This window comes from Abramis brama, assembly GCF_963993115.1.
Source record: "Abramis brama genome assembly, chromosome: 14".
NCBI classification, from domain to species: Eukaryota; Metazoa; Chordata; class Actinopteri; order Cypriniformes; family Leuciscidae; genus Abramis; species Abramis brama.
In genome coordinates this window covers 1,121,775-1,148,059 of record NC_139976.1, presented here as the reverse complement: position 1 = coordinate 1,148,059, position 26,285 = coordinate 1,121,775, and the positions used below count along the sequence as shown (strand labels likewise).

Below are 26,285 nucleotides of genomic sequence, written 5' to 3'. Positions count from 1 at the left end.
AGTAATTTCTGCATTTTTTCTGCATTTCAAAGTTGTAAAGTCGAAAGTGCACGATAAATAGAGTCTCCCAAACCAGTCTTTGTATTTCGAATCTCACTGCGACAGTTCTACGTCACTATAAAAGATATTTGCATAATGCCCGCCTATGTCGTACGTTGTCCACCCGCGAACCGCTTTTCCCGTTCTTACAATTGATTGATTGATACAAATACGATAATTATCGTACATCTGGCAACACTGGCTTTAGGAAGCCTCTGGAGCTGAAGTACAGTTATGCTAATGAGCGACCAGTAGTCCAATCACAACAGACTGAGCTGTCTGGCCAATCAGAGCAGAGTAGGCTCATGGAAAGGAGGGATTTAGAGAGACTGAATTGTTTGAGAATCATTGAACAATGTGGTGATGTGCAGTGTTTGTTATGAGAAAAATAAAGTGTTTTTTGTAAAACTATTGTAGGAGAATCCAAAACAAAATTAGGAGACTTTAAAATAGCATAATAGGGGCACTTTAATGAACATTTGACACCTTTCTCTCTCTCTTTTTTCCATTATCTGTATACATAAGATAACATACTCAATTAACAATTTTTCAAAATCCCACTAATCAATGCATTAACATTGATTAATTTACACACAGAAAATGTTAACATAAATTTCACATAATGAGAGATGATTAAACTGATTAGATACACCTTACTTAAATGTTCATATAACTTTTTTTATTGTTAATGTACCGAGTGTCTATTTGAGTAAGTATACAATATTCAGTGCACAGTGTACTATATTTGAACTATAGATCAGAAGTACAGATTTTCAACAAACTTATAAATGCTGTTTCTGTTTTTTCTGATTTCAGACTAAGGGAGGAATTTGAATGGAGCCTAAAAACCCGATCCTGAACCCAAACCCCGGATAGAGAGGTTGAGTGAATGAGGTCTTGACTCGGTAAATGAGGTTCATAGTGTCAGAGACGTTGTAGAAGGAGAGAGTTCCTGAACTGTGATCCAGATACACTCCTACTCGGGATGAACTGGGAATTTCAAGTTGTTTGGTCTCAGTGTTACCGTGCCAGAAAGAGTATTGTGCAGATGTGCAGCAGAGACACCAGGACTGATCATTGCGTCCGAATCCACTTTCAGTTCCAGGACCTTTAGTGACAATGCTCTTGTATGAAACGGCTATGATGACTGTGCCATTCCACTCCACCTCCCAGTAACAGCGGCCTGTCAAACCCTCTTTATTTAAGACCTGCCACCATCTATCGAATCTCTCGGGGTGATCAGGATTCGACTGAACTGCACCCCACATCAGCTTGGTGTTTCCTTCCGAAAAATGGAGATTGTTATGAGCTGTTTTGAGATCCAGCGTCAGTTTACAGGAATCTGCACAGGAAGAAAAACATACTTTTATCTCTTCTGTTTTGCATAATATTACGGAAGCTTGTTTCCACCACAGAATAAAAAATAAAAAAAGGTAATTGCGACTTTTTTTCGCACAATTGCGAGTTTTCATCTCGTAATTCAGAACTACGTGATAAAAAGTAAAAATTGCGTGATATAAAGTCGCAATTGCGAGTTATAAAGTCAGAATTGCGTGATATAAAGTCACAATTGCGAGTTATAAACTCAAAATTGCGTGATATAAAGTCACAATTGCGAGTTATAAAGTCAAAATTGCGTGATATAAAGTCGCAATTGCGAGTTATAAAGTCAGAATTGTGTGATATAAAGTCGCAATTGCGAGTTATAAACTCAAAATTGCGTGATATAAAGTCACAATTGCGAGTTATAAAGTCAAAATTGCGTGATATAAAGTCGCAATTGCGAGTTATAAAGTCAAAATTGCGTGATATAAAGTCGCAATTGCGAGTTATAAAGTCAAAATTGCGTGATATAAAGTCACAATTGCGAGTTATAAAGTCAAAATTCCATGATATAGGCCTAAAGTTGCAATCGCGAGTTATAAAATCAAATTCCGTGATATAAAGTTGCAATCGCGAGTTATAATCAAATTCCGTGATATAAAGTTACAATCGCGAGTTATAAAGTCGAATTCCGTGATATAAAGTTGCAATCGCGAGTTATAAAGTCAAATTACGTGATATAAAGTTGCAATCGCGAGTTATAAAGTCGAATTCCGTGATATAAAGTTGCAATCGCGAGTTATAAAGTCGAATTCCGTGATATAAAGTTGGAATTGCGAGTTATAAAATCAAATTCCGTGATATAAAGTCGGCAATTGCAAGTTATAAAGTCAGAATTGCGTGATATAAAGTCGCAATTGCGAGTTATAAAGTCAGAATTGCGTGATATAAAGTCGGCAATTGCGAGTTATAAAGTCAAATTCCGTGATATAAAGTTGCAATCGCGAGTTATAAAGTCAAATTCCGTGATATAAAGTTGCAATCGCGAGTTATAAAGTCAAATTCCGTGATATAAAGTTGCAATCGCGAGTTATAAAGTCGAATTCCGTGATATAAAGTTGCAATCGCGAGTTATAAAGTCGAATTCCGTGATATAAAGTTGCAATCGCGAGTTATAAAGTCAAATAATGTGATATAAAGTTGCAATCGCGAGTTATAAAGTCAGAATTGCGTGATATAAAGTCGGCAATTGCGAGTTATAAAGTCAAATTCCGTGATATAAAGTTGCAATCGCGAGTTATAAAGTTGAATTCCGTGATATAAAGTTGCAATCGCGAGTTATAAAGTCAAATTACGTGATATAAAGTCGCAATCGCGAGTTATAAAGTCAAATTACGTGATATAAAGTCTCAATCGCGAGTTATAAAGTCAAATTCCGTGATATAAAGTCGCAATTGCGAGTTATAAAGTCAAAATTGCGAGTTATACAGTCAGAATTGTGACAGAAATGTCAGTCTCTTTTTCCTTAAAATTGGACTTTATAACTCACAATTGTGACTTTTTATCACGCAATTCTGAGAAATAAAGTAAAAATTGTGAGATCTAAACTTGCAATTGTGAGATGAATGGTCACAATTACCTTTTAAAATGTTTTATTCTGTGGCGGAAACAAGCTTCCATAAGCATTCAATATGGCACTTCAACACTGTAAAAAAAAAAAATGATTTACACAGCAAAAAATCCTCTTGGCTCTTGGGAGGCTGGAAAATCTGAACCTTTCGAACTGTGGGAATGCAGAAAAAGATTTCATGATTGAAGAATGATTATTAATGCTTATCGCTCTTGGAGTGAATATGCCTTAACAGTTCTCAACATTGTAATGTCTTGCATGCTTTATGCTATATGTATTACTAAGTTTTCAAACTGTGTCAATGTGATAACCTCACCTTTCTCAGATAACTGTGCGCAGCTCTCTTCAAGTAAATCTGTAATTTTGTCTTTTCTGTCAGAGATAGATTTCCTCACCTGTTCAAATAAGCCGTGACGACTCAAATGAACTCTGGTTGAATTTTCACACCTCTGAGGATTTGAGAGGGACTTAATTCTCTGCACAACAAAACACAGGACGCATCATGTTAACAGACCCATGTAAAAGCATGAATCTACATGAAGAAGGATGTTAAAGGAACCTGGAGGAACATGAAGTCATCGTCAGAAGTCAGAAGCATCTGAATGTCTGCATCTCTCAGTTGAAGCTCAGAAATCTCCTGCTGTAGTTGCTCTTGAACTTTCTCCGCTTGACTCACGGCCGTCTCCTCCTGATCTCGGATCAGACGGATTATCTCATTGCATTGGGTCTTGATGGACTCTGTCAGCTCTGAGCAGAGTTTCTCCATGTCATCCACTGCTTCTTGGGCTGAGCGCTAGCAAACAAGAGATTTGGTGATTTTGTGAGAGAGTCCTGCCGTACTGAATCATTCTTAAAGTCAACATAAAAAGGCTTTGCTGTTTTAAGATGGGTTTATGATGGACAGATGCACTTTTATGATGGATAGATGCACTTTTATGATGGATAGATGCACTTTTATGATGGATAGATACACTTTTATGATGGATAGATGCACTTTTATGATGGATAGATACACTTTAATGATGGATAGATGCACTTTTATGATGGATAGATACACTTTTATGATGGATAGATGCACTTTTATGATGGATAGATACACTTTAATGATGGATAGATGCACTTTAATGATGGATAGATGCACTTTTATGGACTTCAAAACAGAATCGGCCAATAACTGCCATTTTTTTAATATAACTCTGATTGTGTTCGTCTGAAAGTAGAATGTCATATTCACCTAGGATGGCTTGAGGGCGAGTAAATCATGGGCTGATTTTCATTTTTGTGTGAACTATCCCTTTAAAGAGATGGTCTTATTATTGGATATATATATTGGATATTATTGGATATAGATACGAGGGTCCGTGGTTCTTCCATTAGAGAAAGCTTAACAGTCAACTTGGATCACGTGTGTCTTGATAGCCAATCGCATTAGAGGCTTTATGTCATCGAATTTTTTTCAGAGTTGTGCAAGTCAATCACTGTTTGCGGATACGATAGAAATGAATGAAAAGTGCCATAAACTGAATTCTACCGGTCACAAAATTTTGTGTGACTTCTCTTATAAAACAGTATTTTTTGGGGGATGTAAACTCTAAAAATATATGAATACAAAATTAACGTTTAAAGGGAAATAATGGCTATTGATTCCTTAAATGATAAGCTGTTTTCCCACAAAAACAGTTTATTCAGCGTAGTGAAGCCTCTCCTCCAGTGACATCCATAAAACATAAAATAAAAACACCCCTCTGGTCTCTTTTTATGAGGATTAATTGTTAACCCCGGGTAAATTATGAGCAGTGTGAAACGTGAAGCAAGATAACCCAGGATTCCCTGGGTTTAGAATGACCCAGGATTATATTTCAAGTGTGAAAATCCCTTTTGATGAAAAATTACATACATTATGAACCTTTAATTTCTTTAGAATTGCATACAGTGATGAATCTTTCATATTAACCAGGGTTGTGTTTTGGATTTCATTTTATTTTTTTCTTAGGAAAAGTCACCCATCAAATTTTTCTGAGGCATTGAAGGCATTGAAAGAGTGTAGCATTACACAAAACTCACCCTGGTTGTCCCCACTGATGTTGTGAGCTCCGTTAACTTGTTCTCTCCTCTCTGAATCCTCTTTTTCGAGTTACTTTGCATCTCCTCAATCTCTATCTGTGGACAAACATGTTACATCAGCTAATGCCTGGTGTGCATGAAATTCAGACACAGAATAAGTTCTATGAATTTTTGGTTACACTTTATTTTGAGGTGTCATTGTTACAGACAGTGTAATTATATATTTAAGTACTGAGTAATATTAAGCAACTACATGTACTTACTATAGGGTTAGGGTAGGATTATGATTTGGTTGAGGCTTGAGGGTTAATTGCATGTAATTATGCATAATTTACTGTTATTACTATGGTAAGTACATGTAACATGTAACAAGGACACTGTAAAATAAAGTGTTACTGAATTTTTGTTAATGAAATTCATATTTATATACGATATATTTGCTTGCGTCACCTTCTGAATTAAATCTACACTGAACTGAATTGAGTTGAATAATGACTGCTTTAGTTGAATTGAGTTTGTATCATAATTGATGAACTTTTCGACACTGACAGTTATAGTGAACTGAACTGATCTGAATAATGACTATTGTCTTAGCGGCTTTACAGCAAAATTTGAATTTGTCTCATATTTGATGGTTTGCATCATCGATTCTGTTATTTTCCTGTTCAGCTGAGTTGAAACGATCTGTAATAAAGCTGATGAGACTTGACCTTCTCCACTGATTCCTGTAGGCATTTGCCAAAGATGGAGACTGTGGGCCCTATCATACACTCGCGACGCGACGCAAGTGTGTTTTGCTAGTTTCAGCCCGACGCAATTTTCATTTTTACGTCCTGCGCCATGTTGTTTAAAAAGCAAATGCATTTGCGCTCATCAGTGGCCCATGGGCTGCTGGTCTGAGAACTGAGACATTGACCAACAAAAACAGGCACACAAACATGCCAAATATTAAAAATAAAAGGATTACAATGTAAAATATTAATATTGTGAACATAAAGATATGGTGAATCCGGCTTGTCCCGTATATGGTCTGCTTGCGCTTTAACTTCATATACACACACACACACACACAGCTTTAACCTTGCGAAAGAGCAGATCCGTTTGCTCTGTAGAGAAGCATTCAGTTTTTCCGCTTGCAAATTCCGCCATGTTTGTAGCGAATCCGTCATGGCTTTTAAAGGTAATGGGAGATGAGACTCTGGTTGGTTTATTTCACGTAACGCCCAAAACACACCCATCACTCATTAAGAGAATAGGGACAAAACACACCCATTACTCAGAGAATAGACAAAACACACCCATTAGGAGACGACCCTTTTAGACCATGCGCCGGGAGGCGATATTTTTTTTTCCCAGGATGGTAGGGGAAGACTCATGAATATTAATTAGGGTAGTGTTGAAAACCTTTTTCTTCGTCGAAGCAAGAGACCAGGAGACGTTGGGGATCACGTTCAAACAAAGTTATTCTTTATTGAGGACTTCGCGTTGACGCGGCTGCAGTTCTTCCCAAATCAGTCTGACTAACATACTTTACATGGTTTCTTTATACATTTACAAGGAGGTGGGACTTTTGGAGGTGGAGACAAGTCAAACAAAGCAGAGGGATGATTCTTGATTCAATCAAGAATAAGCATAACACTATCATTCAAATGATCCAATCAGCCTGATAGCATCACCCATACCTTCACATGATAATAGTTTACCTTGGAGTCATGTCACTGTTCAGGAGGTGTATACAGATACAAAGGTTAATGTCCGATGACTGGGTTGCTTGACTTAATCTTCTTTGAACTGTCAACTCACATAAACATAAATTAAACTGTCATCATCTATGCCTCACATGAATATAAATTAAACATATTCTTAAATTTGGATCCTTCAGTCCCCCGTTTGAGAGTTCTTAAAAACTCTCACAAAATACAAATTTAAACACATAAAGTTAATTCTTGTAACTGGTGTAAGTTACAGGCACATCGCATATGTTCATTCTTGTAACTTGTGTAAGTTACAGGCACATATAACTTGCTCTGTGTTGTTCATCTGTAATTGCATGTTGACACAGAAACAAACATGCACTTAGGGTCCGTGAAATCTTACGGGTGTGCTGGACGTGAGTCATTTGCTGGTTGACACACTTGATACTAACAGGTTTCCGAACCATGAAAAGTTATCTTCAGTCATATTAACCAGGTGCAGCACTCAGATAATGGTGCAGGCTTGTAGTCTTGATCATATCGATGGATGACTGAAGGTTTTGTATTTCTGCGTTGTGTATTTTTTTTTTTCTTCTTTTTTCTTTTGTGATTGGCTCGTTCAGCAGTGGGTGTAGTTGTCTTCTTGAGGTTGTGGCTTCATATGCAGGTGAGACGTCGTTGCATATGGATTTTTGGAACAGCCATCAAGTGTTTATCTGCACAGAGGAAGAAAGAAAACAAAAGACGACAGAGCAGTATTTGTCCAAACACTAGGGTTGTAGCAGTATTTGTTTAAACACTAGGGTTGTAGCGTCTGCTGCGGTTGTTTCATTCTTTCCCTATTTCTTAATTGATTTGACACCTATGGACCAGTGAGGTAAGGATGGACTAAATGGGGAAAGGCCTATGAGGTTGTCTTCACCCTGGCTTGGCCCCCGAACGCCTGTTGCGTCAGTTCTTTCCAGGGCCCTCACTGAACCGTGTCCTTTTCTGTCCCTGTGTTGTGTACACACTGTACAGTGTGTGAGAAAATTGGCACATTTTCATTCTCCAGTGAAACATCAGTCTTAATAAACATCATTAACAGAGGATGGTGTCTGATTGTAGTGTTCTGCAGTAACATTTAAGGCTGTGAGTATACTGAATGTCCCCCAAACAAAGGCTGTGACAGTCAATAACTCTTTCATCTTTGTTGTGAGTTACTGGGGAGATTAAGCAATCACAGCCCAAATGGTTAACACCTCAAAAAGCTTAGCCACGAGTCCAATGACGAGGGGAGGGGTTGCTTCAAAGTAGCAAACAAATGTAGTAAGAGCTGCATAACATTGTTAACTTGTCTTAAGTTATTTTTGTTTTTTCTACATTCTTTTCCAAAATGTCCGTGCTTGCCACAGTAAGAACAACTGGCTTCTCTAGGACTTTTGCGTTTCTTTGGCTTCTCTGAGTTGACCTTAATGGATGCTGCTGCAATTTTTACTCTTGCCTTGACATCAGAGTCTCTTTCCCAAATAGCTAAACTGTCCAAGTTGTCTTGTAGGGTTCTACTGGACCATGTTAATTCTAAGTAAGGCAATGCATTTCTATGTTCTGACAGAAGACCATCGGACCATGCGCGAACTAGAGGACCATTATGACCTAGCACCTTCTCTGAAGTGTCAGCAATCCCGCTGTAAGCGGCAGCGGTCTGGCAAAATCTTTCTGTGTACTCACAAACAGTTTCATTCTTCTTCTGTACACAACTAGTGAGCTTTGACCAGTCCACTTTCGGTCCAACAATGTCCTTTAACACTTTCAGAACTTCCTCTCTCAATTCATCTTTACTGGCTTGTTGCAGTTCAGAATTGTTTACAGCACTTTCAAAGTCATTGAATTCTGACTCAGTCAAGATCTGTGATGTTAGCTGGGTGACTTCAGCTAGAGTCATATCATAGAGCCGCATCTTTTTGGACAACTCTCTCCTAAACTCAGAAAAATTTCTTTGCACTGATGGCAAACTTTCAGCAATTCTCTCTATATCTTTAGGACATAAAGCTGTTTTGACTGCTTGTGGCTGCAATATGGGGGTTGCAAATGAAACTGTATCAACACCTTTTCCCTGAGGCTTTTGTCTAGCTACGCACACTTCAACTGCATTTACATCTGCATTTACATTGTCCTCTATACTATCAAAAGACTGTAAATCAGGATAGCTTTCATCTGACTGTTGGTCTTCTAAATCACATTTGGTTGAGGCTTTGTTATGGCCCACCTTTGTTTTGAGACAGGACATGTGAGTCTGCAATTGTTTGTTCTGATCGTTTAAAGTAGCAATACGCTGCGCTTGTTCTTGTGCAATGGATAAGCTAAATTCTCGGTGACAACAGATGATGCCTTTCAGATTTTTCTTCCTGATACATGCACTCAACACTTTCTTGCAATCTTCAATTGACCAAACTTTGCCTGGATTAATGCCAAATTTCTTTGTTAAATTCAATCTGACTTCCTCAGTCACGATGGAGTCCATGTGCTCTGATAACAAAGACTTGAATTCACTGTCTGTCCATAAAGGTTTAATCAGTCTAGTACTTTTCCTAAACATTTTTGTGAATTTCTTTGTTACCACACAATCAAAAACATTAAAACTTCTCTCTACTGTCTTGCAAACAGAGGGTACAATCTTATTAGCACAAGAGGCTAAATCTAATTCTAAAGCTAATTCTCTAGCTTACAGATAGGTCTTCTCTAGCAAGAGCATACACACAATATTAACATGTAACTGTTAATCTTCCCTGTCAACACAGAGGGTAAATTTCATCTCTAAAAGAAAACTTTTTAGAGGCTTATCTTTAGTTAACCAAACTCTACAGCTGTTTGTTAACTACTTCTCTGAACGGTGCAGAGGAAAACATTTGTACTGGTCTGCATTGGTTCTTTTAATGGAGTGAAACTCACCGAGTCTTTCATTTGTAGAGAAAGATTCCGTCTGGAAAAATTCAGTCTTTGAGATCTTTTTGGAGCTTGAAGTTTTCAATCTGGATTCAGAAGATTCAGTCTGGAACTCAGTCAGCTTTGTTGAGATCTTTGAGCTTGAAGTTTCAAGATGCAGTCTGGAAAGTTCATTCTTTGTTGAGTTTCAGTTTCTCCATCCGGGTCACGGCACCAAATTGTTGAAAACCTTTTTCTTCGTCGAAGCAAGAGACCAGGAGACGTTGGGGATCACGTTCAAACAAAGTTATTCTTTATTGAGGACTTCGCGTTGACGCGGCTGCAGTTCTTCCCAAATCAGTCTGACTAACATACTTTACATGGTTTCTTTATACATTTACAAGGAGGTGGGACTTTTGGAGGTGGAGACAAGTCAAACAAAGCAGAGGGATGATTCTTGATTCAATCAAGAATAAGCATAACACTATCATTCAAATGATCCAATCAGCCTGATAGCATCACCCATACCTTCACATGATAATAGTTTACCTTGGAGTCATGTCACTGTTCAGGAGGTGTATACAGATACAAAGGTTAATGTCCGATGACTGGGTTGCTTGACTTAATCTTCTTTGAACTGTCAACTCACATAAACATAAATTAAACTGTCATCATCTATGCCTCACATGAATATAAATTAAACATATTCTTAAATTTGGATCCTTCAGTAGTCATCCCTGATTGGTCTTAACCCCAGTGACGGGTAGGTTTAGAGCGGGGTTAGGGGTAGATCAACAGACCCCCAGTGACGGGTAGGTTTAGGGCGGGGTTAGGGGTAGATCAACAGACCCCCAGTGACGGGTAGGTTTAGAGCGGGGTTAGGGGTAGATCAACAGACCCCCAGTGACGGGTAGGTTTAGGGCGGGGTTAGGGGTAGATCAACAGACCCCCAGTGACGGGTAGGTTTAGAGCGGGGTTAGGGGTAGATCAACAGACCCCCAGTGACGGGTAGGTTTAGAGCGGGGTTAGGGGTAGATCAACAGACCCCCAGTGGCGGGTAGGTTTAGGGCGGGGTTAGGGGTAGATCAACAGACCCCCAGTGACGGGTAGGTTTAGGGCGGGGTTAGGGGTAGATCAACAGACCCCCAGTGACGGGTAGGTTTAGAGCGGGGTTAGGGGTAGATCAACAGACCCCCAGTGGCGGGTAGGTTTAGAGCGGGGTTAGGGGTAGATCAACAGACCCCCAGTGGCGGGTAGGTTTAGGGCGGGGTTAGGGGTAGATCAACAGACCCCCAGTGACGGGTAGGTTTAGAGCGGGGTTAGGGGTAGATCAACAGACCCCCAGTGGCGGGTAGGTTTAGGGCGGGGTTAGGGGGTAGGTCATCAGACCAATCAGGGATGACTTCCCTAATTAATATTCATGAGTCTTCCCCTACCATCCTGGGGAAAAAAATATCGCCGCCGGGAGCGCCGGCCATTTTTCCTGTAGTTAAACTAGCAAAAGTGGATTCGACGTGCACTTGCGCCCTGCGCTTTACACCATGAGCTTAGATCCTTAAAATAGGGCCATATTTACCTGTTTCGTTTGTCTTTCAGTGGCCACTGACACAACGTCGTGCTCTCTGTGTTCCTTCAGAACACAAAGCAAACACACAAACTGTTGATCTGTCTGGCAGTAAACTTCCAGCGGTTTCTTGTGAGTAGGACAAATCATTTCTTTGACCTCACAGAAAGCCGTGACTAATTTATGGCCCTTGTACGCTGCAGACACACGGTGAGGCTTCAGGTGTAGCTCACAAAAGGACACCACACACACCAAGCACGATTTCACAGCTTTGTACTTTCTCCCCGTGCAAACATCACACGGCACATCATCAAGCTCAGCGTAACAAAGAGTGGCTTCAGGCATCATCATATTCCTTAGTTTCTCTGCCAGATCTGCCAGCATTGTGTTTTTCTTGAGAGCCGGTCTTGGACTGAAGGTCTGTCTGCACTGAGGACAGCTGTAGATTCCCTTCTGATCCTCATGATCCCAACAGCCTGTAATGCAGTTCATACAGTAACTGTGACCACAGGGAATGGTCACGGGATTCCTGGGCATATCCAGACATACGGGACAGCAGAACGCTAAAGCAGCCTCCGCCATCTCACCTCGCAAATAGAGTCTGTTAGTTTCGGTTTCTGCTTAAAGATAAGCATGTGACTTCCTTATTTACGGTTGTATGTGTAACTTTTGGCTAGGTACTTAAGAAAACCCAACTACGTCACCTAGGGTCTCGTCACCCAGGAAAATAAAGTTAAAAATAAAATACCCAAAAGAGATTAAACTAAATGTGGTCACAATAACATGAAGGATCCTGCTGGTTCGAATTGGATTTAAAGACAGAGACGTGACTTCCAAACTATGCAAATTTATTTTTATTTCACAAAAAGAATATTTATTCCACTAAAAGCTTTTAAAAACAGAGAAAAATATACTCTTGACGGTTTAACCTTTGGCTTAAAGTACTTAATAGAGAAAACAACAACACAATGATGAGCGGATATTTAAATATATTTACTGGAATATATTTCAATATTTGTAATATTTAAAAAAGCGAAATTGGCAATGTAACAACGTTTTCCTCAACACTGAACAGCATGATCAGTATAGGCAGCTGGAGGAGTGTGTGTTACAAAACAGTTGCTTTGCAATTCAGTGTTGCATTACACACTTCCCCTTTAAAACGCTGAATCAATAATAAATTATTGGGAAAAATTCACAGTAAGTATAGTAAGCGTGTGTGTTTCAGTGCTGTGAGTCGGAGAGCGCCTCGAGGGTTAACATCATTCCTCCTTCAGCTCGGAGAACCAGCTGATAGTGACGCCGAACCGGCTTGAGTCCCGGGAGAATCCGGAACCTCCGCAGAGTCTGAGCCACAACTACCCTGATCTCCGCCATCGCGAAGTTCTGCCCGATACAGTTCCTGAAGGAGACGAGAGAGAGAGAGAGAGAGGAAAAACGTGTGTGTGTGTGTGTGTGTGTGAGAGAGAGAGAGAGAGAGAGAGAGAGAGGAAAACGTGTGTGTGTGAGAGACAGAGAGAGAGAGAGAGAGAGGAAAACGTGTGTGTGTGAGAGAGAGAGAGAGGAAAAACGTGAGTGTGTGTGTGTGTGAGAGAGAGAGAGAGAGGAAAACGTGTGTGTGTGTGTAAGAGAGAGAGAGAGAGGAAAACGTGTGTGTGTGTGTGAGAGAGAGAGAGAGAGAGAGAGAGAGAGAGAGAGAGTGGAAAATGTGTGTGTGTGTGTGAGAGAGAGAGGGGGGGGAATGTGTCTGTGTGTGTGTGTGTGAGAGAGAGAGAGAGAGAGAGAGGAAAACGTGTGTGTGTGTGTGTGTATGTGAGAGAGAGAGAGAGAGAGAGAGAGAGAGGAAAACGTGTGTGTGTGTGTGTGAGAGAGAGAGAGAGAGGGGGGGGGGGAAACGTGTCTGTGTGTGTGTGAGAGAGAGTGCATGTGAGAGAGTGTGTGTGTGTGTGTATGTGTATGTGTATGAGAGTGCATGTGTGTGTGTGTTTGTTTGTGTTTTAGGGAACTCACCTGGGTCCTGCTGAGAAAGGAATGAAAGTATGTGTGTTTGTGTGTATGAGAGTGCGTGCATGTGTGTGTGTGTGTGTGTGTGTAAGAGAGAGAGAGAAGGGATATTGTGTGTGTGTGTGTGTGTGTGTGAGAGTGCGTGTGAAAGAGTGTCTGTGAATCTGTGAGAGTGTGTGTGTGTGTGTGTGCCTGTGTCTGTGTGTGTATATGAGAGTGTGTGTGTGTGTGTGTCTGTGTCTGTGTGTGTATATGAGAGTGCGTGTGTGTGAGAGAGAGAGGAGGTAAAATGTGTGTGTGAGAGAGAGAGGAGGGAAACTGTGTGTACGTGTGTGTGCGAGTGCATGCGTGCGTATGTGTGTGTGTGTGCGCCTGTGTGTGGGAGAGTGCATGTGAGAGAGTGTGTGTGTGAGTCTGTGAGAGTGTGTGAGAGAGTGTGTGTGTGTATGAGAGTGTGTGTGTGTGCGTGTGTGTGTGTGTTTGTTTGTTTTAGGGAACTCACCTGGGTCCTGCTGAGAAAGGAATGAAAGCGTGAGGAGAGTGTGTGTGTGTGAGTGCGCGCGTGTGTGTGAGAGTGCGTGTGAGAGAGTGCATGTGAGAGAGTGAGTGTGTGAGTCTGTGAGAGTGTGTGTCTGTGTGTGTGTGTATGAGAGTGCGTGTGTGTATGTGTGTGTGTTAGGGAACTCACCTGGGTCCTGCTGAGAAAGGAATGAAAGCGTGAGGAGTGCGTGTGTGTGAGTTCTCCGGGGCGAAGCGCGTCGGGTCGAACACCTGAGGAGAGAGGATCATCAGATCTGAGGTTTTCTCTCAGTGAATGAAGAACTGAACGTTGATTTCAGAGACTGAGACTCACCTCTGGATCAGGCCAGACCTCAGGGTTACGGTGCACTCCATAAATACTGATCAGACACAGACATCCTGCACACACACACGCCTCAATGAGAAACTGAGCATCATTTATTCTCCCATGATGCAATGCTGCAGCAGTCATGGCACCATGTGTTTATCATAAGGTGTGTGTGTGTGTGTGTGTGTGTGTGTGTGTGTGTGTGTACCCTGTGGAATAACACAGTCTCCTGGTGTCTTCATGTTCTGAGAGTAATAGCGCGTCACCGCTAGAACGGGCGAGTGAAGCCTCAGACTCTCCTTGATGCACATGCTGGTGAAGGTCAGCTGACTCAGATCCTCCCTGCAGCCAATCACAGCGCAGAATCACACCTCACGCACAGTATATCACTCCATATATGGGCATTCACTGTTTAATGTGTTCAGAACAACAAACTACACACTGCTCTTACTGTTTCAGCAATATATTTTATGTAGACTGTGCAAAGTATGCGTGCTTTCAGGAATGCATAGATAATGTGAACCATGATTTGTTTACATTTAAAAAAAAAATTTAAACAGTAGTGAGTGTGTGTGAGTGTCACTGACCAGGCGATGTTGTGTGTGTCTCCGTCCCGCAGGAGCGACTGGATCTCGTCACGACAGCGCTCCTGATGATCCTGATGCATGGCCAGATTATAGAAGATCCAGGAGAGAGCGCTGGCGGTGGTGTCGTGACCTGAACACACACCAGTCACGCTTTCATCAGAACCAAACCAACAGCAAACCACTGAATATATGAGCTAAGTGTGTGTTTTCTAACAAACATCCACTTTTCTCAGTTATCCTTAAAGAATTTGAAAATTACTTTTCTACTATTCAATCTAGTACTAATGGGAAAGCTTTTAAAGGGGTGGTATAATTCCCTTTTCACAAGATGTAAAATAAGTCTCTGATGTGTGTGTGAAGTTTCAGCTCAAAATACCCCACAGATATCTGTATATAGCAAGTTAAAGTTGTACTTTTTGAGGGTGAGCAAAAACTTACCGTTTTGTGTCTGCTCCTTTAAATGCAAATGAGCTGCTGCTCCCGGCGCAGGGGGCGGAGCTACAACAGTTTGCACTCAAACAGACACGCACTGAACATTTCAAAAACTTTTAGCCTTTTATGTTCAAACCGGAGTCAGACAATGATGGAGAGACTCAAGAAGAAGTGACAACATGTAGAAGCAACAGGACATTTCTGAATGGTTAGTTGATGAATTTATGAAGCTTATGTGTAGTTATCTTCTAGTCATTGATTAGCATATTCTGTCTTGATAATCTATAAATCGTGTTCCGGGGGCGGGGTTTATGTAAATTCTAGGGTTTGTGATGTCACTAACCGGGAGGAATGTGGTGTAGTCTCTACCAGCCGTTTGTTGTAGTCCTTAAAAAGCAATTTCTTTAAAAGCAAATATCTCCCTTTGCTTTGAACTTTGAGCGTCGTAACTTTGCAGATGTTGTTTATGCTCAAACAGCAACATTACACACTAACTAAAGTTAGAAAAGTCAAATCATAATCAACCACCCCTTTAAAAGTACTGTCTTCAAAGTCTTTGAATGATATTAAGGTCTTATATTTTGGTGAATGTTTTATTTATTTATTTGTTTGTTTGTTTGTGTGTGTGAAAAAAATCTAGTGAATATGAGCTCAGACTCGCCTGCAAACATGAACATATCTGCATGTGCCTGGATCTCCTCGTTCGTGAGTCCCTCGTCGTTCTCATCCTGAACAGCAGAAAACTGCATTAAATATATTACCTTCACATATCCATCAGGAACACTTCCTTTAGTTTGGGATAAACACTCTACCGGCCAAAAGTGTGGAATAAACACAATTGTTTAAAGTTTCTGAAAGAGTCTCTTCTGCTCACCAAAGCTGCATTTAATTGATCAAAAATACTGTACAAATTGTGAAATATTATTGTAATTTAAATCAGCTGTTTTCTATGTAAATATATAGTAAAGTGTAATTTATTCCTGTGATCAAAGCTGAATGTTCAGCATCATTACTCCAGTCTTCAGTGTCACATGATCCTTCAGAAATCACTCTAATATGATGATTTGATGCTCAAGAAACATTTATGATTATTATCAGTGTTGAAAACCGTTAATATGTTTGTGGAATCTGTCATACATTCCCATTTTTGGATTAGAATTTTTGACAGTAGAAAATCAAATAAACACAGATTGTTGAGCATAAGATACTTCTTTCCACACCAACAAAATTTTAAAGGGATTTTCCACAAGTTGATATGATTCTTTAGGGTGTCCGTGTAAAGTTTGTAACATACTTTGGTTAAAATTCCTCAATGGTTGTGTAAAACAACACCCTTTTACCTGCTTAAAAACAGCTCTGTTCACACTGTTTCACACATGTCTCTTTAAATGATAATGAGGTGCATGTCTCTTTAAATGATAATGAGGTGCATGTCTCTTTAAATGATAATGAGGTGCATGTCTCTTTATGTGATAATGAGGTGCATGTCTCTTTAAATGATAATGAGGTGCATGTCTCTTTATGTGATAATGAGGTGCATGTCTCTTTAAATGATAATGAGGTGCATGTCTCTTTATGTGATAATGAGCAACTGCTCAACATGTAAAGTGCTGCCTTGGTGGACCATATGGCTGAGGGTGGAAATATCCTAATATGGGAAATATGCTAATATGGGAAATATGCTAATACGGGAAATATGCTAATACGGGACAGTCTGTCAGCGGTCATGGGCGGGGCATGAGCATTATAACTATACATCATTGTATGGTGGTTGTGTCCACACACTGCAAAGACACATTTATATGCAAATAAAAGTGAATTTAGCATCCCATGAGCCCTTTAATGATTGTTTTATAAAAAACGACGTGCCTTTGACAGAAGCAGTAAGTCGATGAGGTCCGTGTCCTTCTTCTTGAATCCTCCTGTGTATTCCCGGTTTTCCGAGCCGCTCTGTGCAGATCCCTGTTGTCTGAGTTGGGAACGCCGTTCTTGGACGATTTCCGCAGTGAAACTGTGAACGATGTCGCAAGCCTTGCGGAAGCGCCGTCCCTGTTCAGAGCGCCAGTATAACCAGTCCCAGTGATACGGCAGATAGTGCTGTCTCTGAACCAGCAGCTTAGACAGATCCAGGACAGCGGAGATGTACTCACTGGGTTTCCTGAATGAGGGGGAGGGAGAGAGAGAGAGAGAGAGAGAGAGAGAGAGAGAGAGAGAGAGAGAGAGAGAGAGAGAGAGATTATGATTGTGTTTTGTTGTTTATACAGTCCAGCCAAACATTATTCAGACACCAGATATCATTGTTGACATTTTTCACTAGTGTGATCAGGACACTATAGACATTCATGTAAGTGAGGAGAGCAGAATAAAGTAAACTGTGACATATTATACCCAATAATTCTTCATACAGTGACTACCAGTAAAAATTATAAAACTTTGGGACTAAAATGATTCGGACACTTTGAGCTGATCATGTTTTCTGAAGTGTGTTTTCTTTAATTGCTAATGCTCTTTTTACACACAGACTGAACAAAATGAAGCATTGCTTGGTGATTGGTTGAGCTAAACTGGTATTATCTAATTGTGTAGTTAAATTTAACAGCTGACAGATATTCAACATAATTCATGTGTGAGACAGTCTAACAGAAGGACGGACAAAACCAGTCAAATATCAGCTGAGTTCATAACTCTGAGTTCTGCTCATATTTTATTACCATTTTCTAAACTATAGTGAATAAACTGAGATAATGTGAGAAATGTTGAAGGTGTCTGAATACAGTTTGGTTTGACTGTGTGTGTGTGTGTGTGTGTGACACTGACCCCTGACAGTGACCGTCGCAGCTGAAGGTGCATTTGAGGAGACTGTCCAGAGTCATGGAGCTCATGTGCTCAAACATGTCCAGGCTGTTCTGTCCTTCGGCCAGCAGGAGGCGCCATTTACTCTTCAACAAAACACAGCAAACACATCAACCACAGAAGAAACCGAGACATGCAAAGTTCCCCCTCACACATCAGGACAACAAGTGAAGACTTGAGTTCCCATGCTCAAAACAGGAAGAATACACACACACACACACACATCTCACCAAAGCATGTCCAGATCACTGTTTCACTGCACTGTTTCAGGAACATTAAAATACATTAATGGGGGAAAATTGGTATGAAAATAATGCCACAATCAGGGATATTATTGTTAATTAAAACTAAAACCATTAAAAAAACACTTTAAAATAATAAAACACTTCACATAATAAAAATAAACATTACCTGAAATAAAATGTAAAAGGTAACTTGATTATTTGTGATTAGTATAAGTTGAAGTACTAAAATAATTTTGGGGTAAATTGTCATGAAAATAATGTCACAATCCGAGTTATTAAAATAAACTTAAAATAATAATAAACAAATATATAATATAATTTATTAAAAAATAATAAACTCATTTTAATAATTAAATAAAAAATAAATGAAATATACAATAAAATTAAATTAAAAACTTAGACTTATTTAATTAGTTATATTTAATTCAACATATTTTATTTTCATTTAGTTTAAGTACTAAAATAACCAAAACTGTAATAAAAATATTCTTAAAAATATATAGATTTTTTTTTTTAAATAATGAAACAGAAACAACTAAAAATAAAAATACCTTATTCAAAATATTAATAAAAACTATAATAGTGCTAAAATAATTTAATGTCCCTAAAAACAGGCTTGATTATTATTTTGTGAGATTCTTTGGTAACACTTTATTACACAGTGTCCTTGTTACACATTACATGAAGTTACTATAGTAAACTAATAATTGTAAATTATGCATAATTACATGCAACTAACCCTAAAACAAACCTAACTCTAACCCTATAGTAAGTATACTTAATTATTATTCTCAGTACTTAAATGTATTATTATATTGTAACATAAAGGGTTACATTTTAAGGTGTCATTGTTACAGTGTAATTATATATTTAAGTACTGAGAATAATAATTAACTACATGCACTTACTATAGCGTTTGGTTGAGGGTTTAGTGTTTGTTGCATGTAATAATTTACTGTTATTACTATGGTAAGTACATGTTACATATGTAAAATAAAGTGTTTCCCGCTCTTGTTCTTCTGTTCCTCAGATGATTATCTGTGAGCGTGCGGATGATCTGGTGAGATAAGCGTGAGACGTGTTTGAGCGTGCAACACATCAGCAGGAACTGAACCGTCAAAGCTGCGACTTACAGCTTTGTCTCTGCCAGTAAACAGCTTCAGTGTGTGTGTGTGTGTGTGTGTGTGTGTGTGTGTGTGAGACGTACATGCATGATGTTGGTGGACTGGTTGAAAATATGAACGTATTTCTTGAGGATGTCGAAGTGGAACGCTGGAGTTAAAAGTTTCCGGTGGCGAGACCATTCCTGACCTTCCTGAAGAAGAAGACAGTGCCCTGTAACACACACACATACACACACACACACACACGAAGAGCTTTAGCTGTAACCTCACACCAGCGTTCAGAAGATTGGGGTTTTCTGCTCATCAAAGCTGCTTTTATTTGATCAAAAATACAGTAAAAATAGTGAATTATTATTGTAATGTAAATCATCTGTTTTCTATGTGAATATACAGTAAAGTGTAATTTATTCCTGTAATTTATTCCTGTGATCAAAGCTGAATGTTCAGCATCATTACTCCAGTCTTCAGTGTCACATGATCCTTCAGAAATCACTCTAATATGATGATTTGATGCTCAAGAAACATTTATGAAAACAGTTCATATTTTGTGGAAACTGACGCATTTTATTTTTCAGGATTCTTTGATGAATAGAAAGTTCAAAAGAACCGCGTTTATTTGAAATAGAATCTTTTGTAACATTATAAATGTCAAATGAAAACATAAACTGTCAGTAAAATCAGTAAATATGATAATTATGCAAATGCAAACTTTAAGCTTCCTCTTTATTCTTATGCAGCTCAGTTCCCTTTAGGAAAGGGTGTGTGTGTGTGTGTGTAAGGGTGAGGGTGTGTGCAAGGCAGATAAAGGGGAACGTTTTCTGGGGCCCAGCTGCTAGGGGGGGCCCATGCAGTCCAGCAATAATTATGTTCATCCTAAATATAAGCAAAGGTTACCATATTTTATTTTGAACCAAAATAGCACCATTAATTGTTAAAAGTGAGGAAAAAAGCATTTTATTTAATGTTGCTTGAGTAAAATGTAGCCTGTATCATAATGAAACACCCCTCTCCTGAAAATGGTCTGAGTAGCCAACGCAACGTCAAAACGCCAGTGCTTCGCGCCAGTTCGCGGTCAGCAGCGCAAGTGACCTTATTTTTCCTGCAGACCAAAATTTCGTTATTTCAAATGTAGGCGCGTTGCGCGTGCCAAGCGCGCTCAATCCGCCGGCGCGACCACAACATTGTCCAACATCAAATGGCAAACGTAATGTAAGCGGAACGAAACTGCTCGTTATTGTGTGGTTGACGGACCGTTTATCAGTTTGAACCAGTGCAGCGCGAGCCGATCGTGATCATGCGACACTGTTACTACACAGCGCTAATAGATCCAGTAAAGAAAGCATTTGAACTCGCCACTAAAGTAATAACATCGCTGCGAGATCTAGTGAGAAACATTCACATTCTCCGTTATTAACAGATCAAACAGCGCTGACGTGGAAACCAGGAAGAAACATTGTGACATGATGAACTATCCAGTGTCCACAGATCAGCAACATTCACCATGGATTTACTGTAGTAACACTAACTGCAACCATGGAAGTTTGGCAGGAATAGTAGGCTATAATGCCTTCAAGTAACATTACGTCAGTTTTATTTTGACATTATGAATACAATTGCTCCCCTCAAATGTTAATCTGAACTAAAATAAAGCTTTGTTTATAGCTATTACAATATAACATTTAATTTTTTCCAAGGAGCTGTTTTGTTTTATATGCTCCTAAGAAGAGTCAATTATAGCTCCAGAACTGCTCAAAGTAAAAAAAAATCATACTTTATGATGTTAGTTTTAATATAATTTTTTTATTTTATTTTTTTTATTAAATCAAGGAAATTTCTCTGGCATTTCTTTATTTTTGCTGTATCAAAAACGTACCGAACCGTGACACAAGTGTATCGTATCGAACCGTGAATTTTGTGAACCGTTACACCCCTACTGTTTACACAACAGCTGATGCGAGAGTAAGTGTAACATAATGCAATTTGGCATGTTAATCTCTTGTTGCATGGGATGCGGCGCATACCTGGTAAACAGTAATTTCTAACAACATAGGGCAATCTGGCGAGCGTGTTGTTTTAGGCTAATACACCAACAGCAAATTTCTGTTTAATAAAGCACTCAGAAATGTGTCATTTGCATATCAACCTTTGTGTGTGTGTGTACCTATGTAGCCCCCATCACTGAGTAAGTCTCTCTCAGTTAAATGTATGTGATAATGTAGGAGAGAGAGAGCACACGCATGATATGAGTAGATAGCGGATTTGGGGAGGGCCCATTCACTGGACCTTTTCAGGGGCCCAGTCATTTCTGTGGGCGGGCCTGGGTGTGTGTGTGTGTGTGTGTGTGTGTGTCTGTGTGTGTGTCTGTCTGTGTGTGTGTGTGTGTGTGTGTGTCTCTGTGTGAGTGTGTGTGTGTGTGTGTGTCTCTCTGTGTGAGTGTGAGTGTGTCTCTGTGTGAGTGTGTGTGTGTGAGAGAGGACATCACTTACCCAACCAGGGTTTCATAAAGCCATAAAAGATCCTGTCTTTAAAAGTAATTTGAGCTGCAGAACAAACATAAAGAGTTTGATGTTATTACAAACTTCTGGGATATTCAGCAAGAAAATTCACTTATTAGTTTCCATTTCAAACTCTAGAAGACAACAGTAACGGGGATTCTGGGTAATATATGAGAATAATGTCACTGTAGCTTGTGTCAGTGTTCATGATTTCTGGTGCTTGACAGACAGATGTGCATGTAATATTAATAATAATAATAATTACCCGAGGCCGTCAGGAGTGATTTGATGTAGTCTGGGTGGAAAAGACGGACCATGTTATAGAAGGGGCCGAGATACCAGGAGCAGGAGTGAACGTACCTCCGGATCAGATCATCAACGGCCTGGAGGCCCTCTTCATTATGGCCCATCTGCAACACACACACACACACACTCGTTCAGTGGAGAAACACTCACACTGAAAGCACAGGCGTTATCATTACGGCTCCTGTGGCTTTAACACTCGAGGTGTTCGGTCTATGTTCTGCTCCTGTGGGACTGAGGAACTAAAGCAGGGGCTCAAACTGAACTAAATATTAAATACAAATAAATTTGATTAAAATAGGAAAATGTATTAATGTAAGATAATATAAGTTTAAATTAATACATTTGATTAAAATAAATAAGAAAAAGTATTAAAATAAAAATAATGTAAGTTTGATTTAAATAAGAAAATGTCTTGAAATAAAATAATATAAATGTACATAAATAAATGAATTTGATGAAAATAAATAAGAAATTGTATTAAAATAGATTAATAAAAATATTTGATTAAAATAAATAAATAAAAATATTAGAAACAATATACATTTAAATAAATACATTTGATTAAAATAAATAAGAAATTGTATTACAATAAAACAATATAAATTAAATTAAATAAATTTGATTAAAGTAATATACATTTAAATAAATAAATAAATATATTTGATTAGAATAAATAAGAAAATGTATTACAATAAAACAATACAAATTTAAATAAATGAATTTGATCAATATATATAGGAAAATGTATCAAAATAGTATACATTTAAATAAAATTTGATCAAAATAAATAAAATAAGAAAGTATTACAATAAAATTATATGAATTCAAATAAATACATTTGATTAAAATAAATCAAATGTATTTAAATAAAAAAGTATAAATTTGACTTAAGTAAATAACAGTACAGTAATATAGTGAGGGGGAAAATAATGTAACAATAGAAACGAATTATTTTTACATTTATTTTACACATTTATAATGATAATTTTCATTTTTATTCAAATTTTCATTATTCGCATGAGGACTATCATATTTTGGCGTCTAAAAAATGTAAATCCCATCACTAAAGGACACTGAACATGTCTTAAATTTTGGCAGTTGAATTATTAGTTAAGATTGACACGAAAAAAACCCTTCCTGTTCTTTCCTCACACTGAAGTCGAGCTTATTGCAGTGTGTATTGCAGTGTGTATTGCACATTCAAATCTAATGAATCACTTTGGTATTCATGCATACTGAAAATGTGCATATGTATTTGTATATACTGCAGGAAGTATTCTGATAGAATAGGCTACATAACAACATAAAAGATGCAAATAACCGCGCATTAGTTTCACTTATGATGAGGAAACCCGTTCTTTAAAAAAGAAACCCTTGTTTGCATCAAACCATGAGCTCTGAGATTCTAGATAACGAGGTTTTGCGATAAACATCGAGTCTAGTTCCTGAGTGCAAGTTTCAGCCGATGAACTGAGCTTATTAACTGGACATGCGTGCCGTGAGGAATGCCGTATATCTGGAAAAACGGGTTCTGCTCATATATGTTTTTCTGCTGCCAGATATACATTGTTCACGGCACGCATGCTCAGTTGTACAACTAAATAACAATGCAATATCACTTCTCCGCTGACTCTTTCCTCATTTGTAAGGACATCTTCCCTGTTGTTCTCAGTCTCTTTAGAAATAACATTTCCTCCGTTTATTGATGCAACAGTTTTCCGGTGCAAAGATCTGTGCTTCACTATCACTGCAGATCAACTCTTCACACATCTACAGATGCAAAATGCATCAGCTCAAAACTACAGAGAGGCACGACTATAGTAGGATAGCTACTGTGACAGTATGACATTGCAATGCTAAATGTCAAAAATGCACAAATAACAAAAGTTCATGTGCAATACATGTCACATGTAGGCTACTTACCATAGTAATAACAGTAAATTATGCATAATTACATGCAACTAACCCTCAACCGGATTCTAATCCTATCCTAACCCTATAGTAGGTGTAGTTGCTTAATTTTAATCAGTACTTAAATATATAATTACACTGCAACAATGACACCTTAAAATAAAGTGTAACCGATATTTTATGGTAATTAATGCTGAATATATGTATATGTGTGTCAGGTGACTGTAAATGACCTTTATATGTAGGCTATGTATGCATATGTATATGTATAAGTGTCTCAGATGCAGGTAAACTCACTAGTCCCATGTGTCCCATGATCCAGTTTCTCAGCGGCGGCTGCTTGAAGCATCGCAGCGCGCGCCGTTTGAACTCGACACGCACCGCGAGCGCGCACAGGAGCGCGGCACCGGAGAGCGCGAGGACCCCGAACACCGAGCACCTGTTGAGCAGCGCGTGCACGACCCCGATCAGACCCATCGACACCATCATCCAGAACCTGAGGAGAAAACCACCAGTCACCACGGCATTGACGGTTTAATGTGCGCCGATCAAAAATGAAATATTAAAATCATATAGGCTATAGGCTACGGACAGTGACGCGTTTAGAAACGCGATAAACACACTTATGCACTCTTTAAAATGTCACATTAATAAGACCTGTATGACGAGCTGCTGAAGAGTGTCTAGTCAAATGAAGTTCTGCAGTTCCGGGTCCTGATGCATCATCATATCATCATACCATCATTATCACACATGCAGCATATGATGTATTAATCACTGTACCGCATACATGATTAATAAACGGTCACATGATTAATGCACATCACTGAAGGTTTATGAAAACATATTTTGATCATCACAGGTGCTGTACAGAAAGTGCTCAGATGCCCCGCACATACTATTCTATAAATAAATATTAATATTCATAATATTTTATTTATTGAATATTATATATTTGTATTTGAATCCAATAAAAACTCTAATAAATATACATGAGATTAATGAAAGTGGTTTCGGTTACAGTATGTTATGTACAAGTTTGTGTTGAACAGATGTTTAGTTTCATATAAACCCAACCGCTAGATGGCGCTGCTGTCACGTGAGATTCTTAGCCAATCAAACTGCTCATATCCTCCTGGGACCCAGGAACAGACTTTTGTCCACTGTAGTGGACATTATATTTGAGTCCGTACATGTCACATGTCACGAGCTGGGTGTCCTGTAAAGAGCACATTCAGGGCTTTTCAGAGACACCAAATGTTTGGAGGTTTCACCATGAAAACAACTTCTCCTTGGTCTTTAAAAATGTCTGACATTAATTTAGTGATCAAATGTAGCACTCTTATGGAAATATGATAATATATTGCAATTATAATTTAAATCGGACTACTTTTCAAATTGTATTTCATAAACCAACATCTCAGGAAAACATGGGGTTTCAAATAAAAACTTACATCATGTTTATAAGGCATTTTGGGAGATACAACAAGAGAATATGGAAATAAATTATACATCAATATTCCTATGAAATATTAGATATTGTTATTAAAATGTTGCTAATTATTACTCCAATTATTACACTTTTTTTTCCATTAAATGTTGCTCCAAGAACACATTAATGTGCAAATTAGATACAGTGTATTAGACACATTGCATTAAATGGGAATATTAATTTCTTGCCATTTTACCCACATATTGCATAAAGTAAAATGGTGTATCAATTCATTCCGTTATATCTTTCATAACATAGTTGAGAATCATCTTTATATAAATTTTAGTTAAAATAAATCATGAAACCCCAACATTTATTGGTGATTGAAAAAAAAAATCCCATTGTTTTTGCCTATACATATAATTTCATGTCATTTTAATTTTTAAAAGTCCTGGTGTCCACTACAGAGGACATAGCATAACATATTAATAAAATTAATTAATTTTTCAAAAATGTTTTTTTATTTTATTTTATTTATTTATTTATTTACCATTTGTTTCTTATGCTCTAAACAATGTGATGACATGAAAAAAAAAAAACTAAATTCAAAAAATATTTTTTTCTGGGTCTCAGGAGGATATTATTTATTTATTTTGGTGTAAATAATGGTGAATCACATCTATCTATCTATCTATCTATCTATCTATCTATCTATCTATCTATCTATCTATCTATCTATCTATCTATCTATCTATCTATCTACACACTGACAGTAGACTGTAAACTACATTTCCCATGATGCCCCGCTGTGCGCGTGAGCGTCTCTCAGCG

General features: G+C 38.4%; 2 protein-coding genes across 2 annotated transcripts; both read right to left on the bottom strand.

The window, feature by feature from the left end:
* Positions 1-489: 489 nt before the first annotated feature.
* On the bottom strand, positions 490-11,919 carry LOC311095610 (tripartite motif-containing protein 16-like). Its single transcript, XM_084134173.1, has 6 exons — positions 11,231-11,919; positions 5,057-5,152; positions 3,552-3,785; positions 3,309-3,468; positions 3,092-3,145; positions 490-1,381 (listed from the first exon to the last, which is right to left on the bottom strand). Exons 1-6 carry the CDS (start codon positions 11,798-11,800, stop codon positions 852-854), a joined length of 1,644 nt encoding a protein of 547 aa, XP_083990299.1. The 5' UTR covers positions 11,801-11,919; the 3' UTR covers positions 490-851.
* Positions 11,920-12,049: 130 nt separating this feature from the next.
* cyp4f3 (cytochrome P450, family 4, subfamily F, polypeptide 3) lies at positions 12,050-24,796 on the bottom strand. The gene is made up of 13 exons (XM_084134175.1): positions 24,680-24,796; positions 24,320-24,518; positions 22,071-22,215; positions 21,797-21,850; positions 19,394-19,521; positions 17,906-18,027; positions 16,958-17,246; positions 15,750-15,816; positions 14,657-14,786; positions 14,278-14,411; positions 14,076-14,140; positions 13,911-13,993; positions 12,050-12,620 (listed from the first exon to the last, which is right to left on the bottom strand). The coding sequence occupies exons 2-13, from the start codon at positions 24,509-24,511 to the stop codon at positions 12,443-12,445; spliced, it is 1,587 nt and encodes a 528-aa protein (XP_083990301.1). The 5' UTR covers positions 24,512-24,518; positions 24,680-24,796; the 3' UTR covers positions 12,050-12,442.
* Between the last annotated feature and the right edge of the window lie 1,489 nt (positions 24,797-26,285).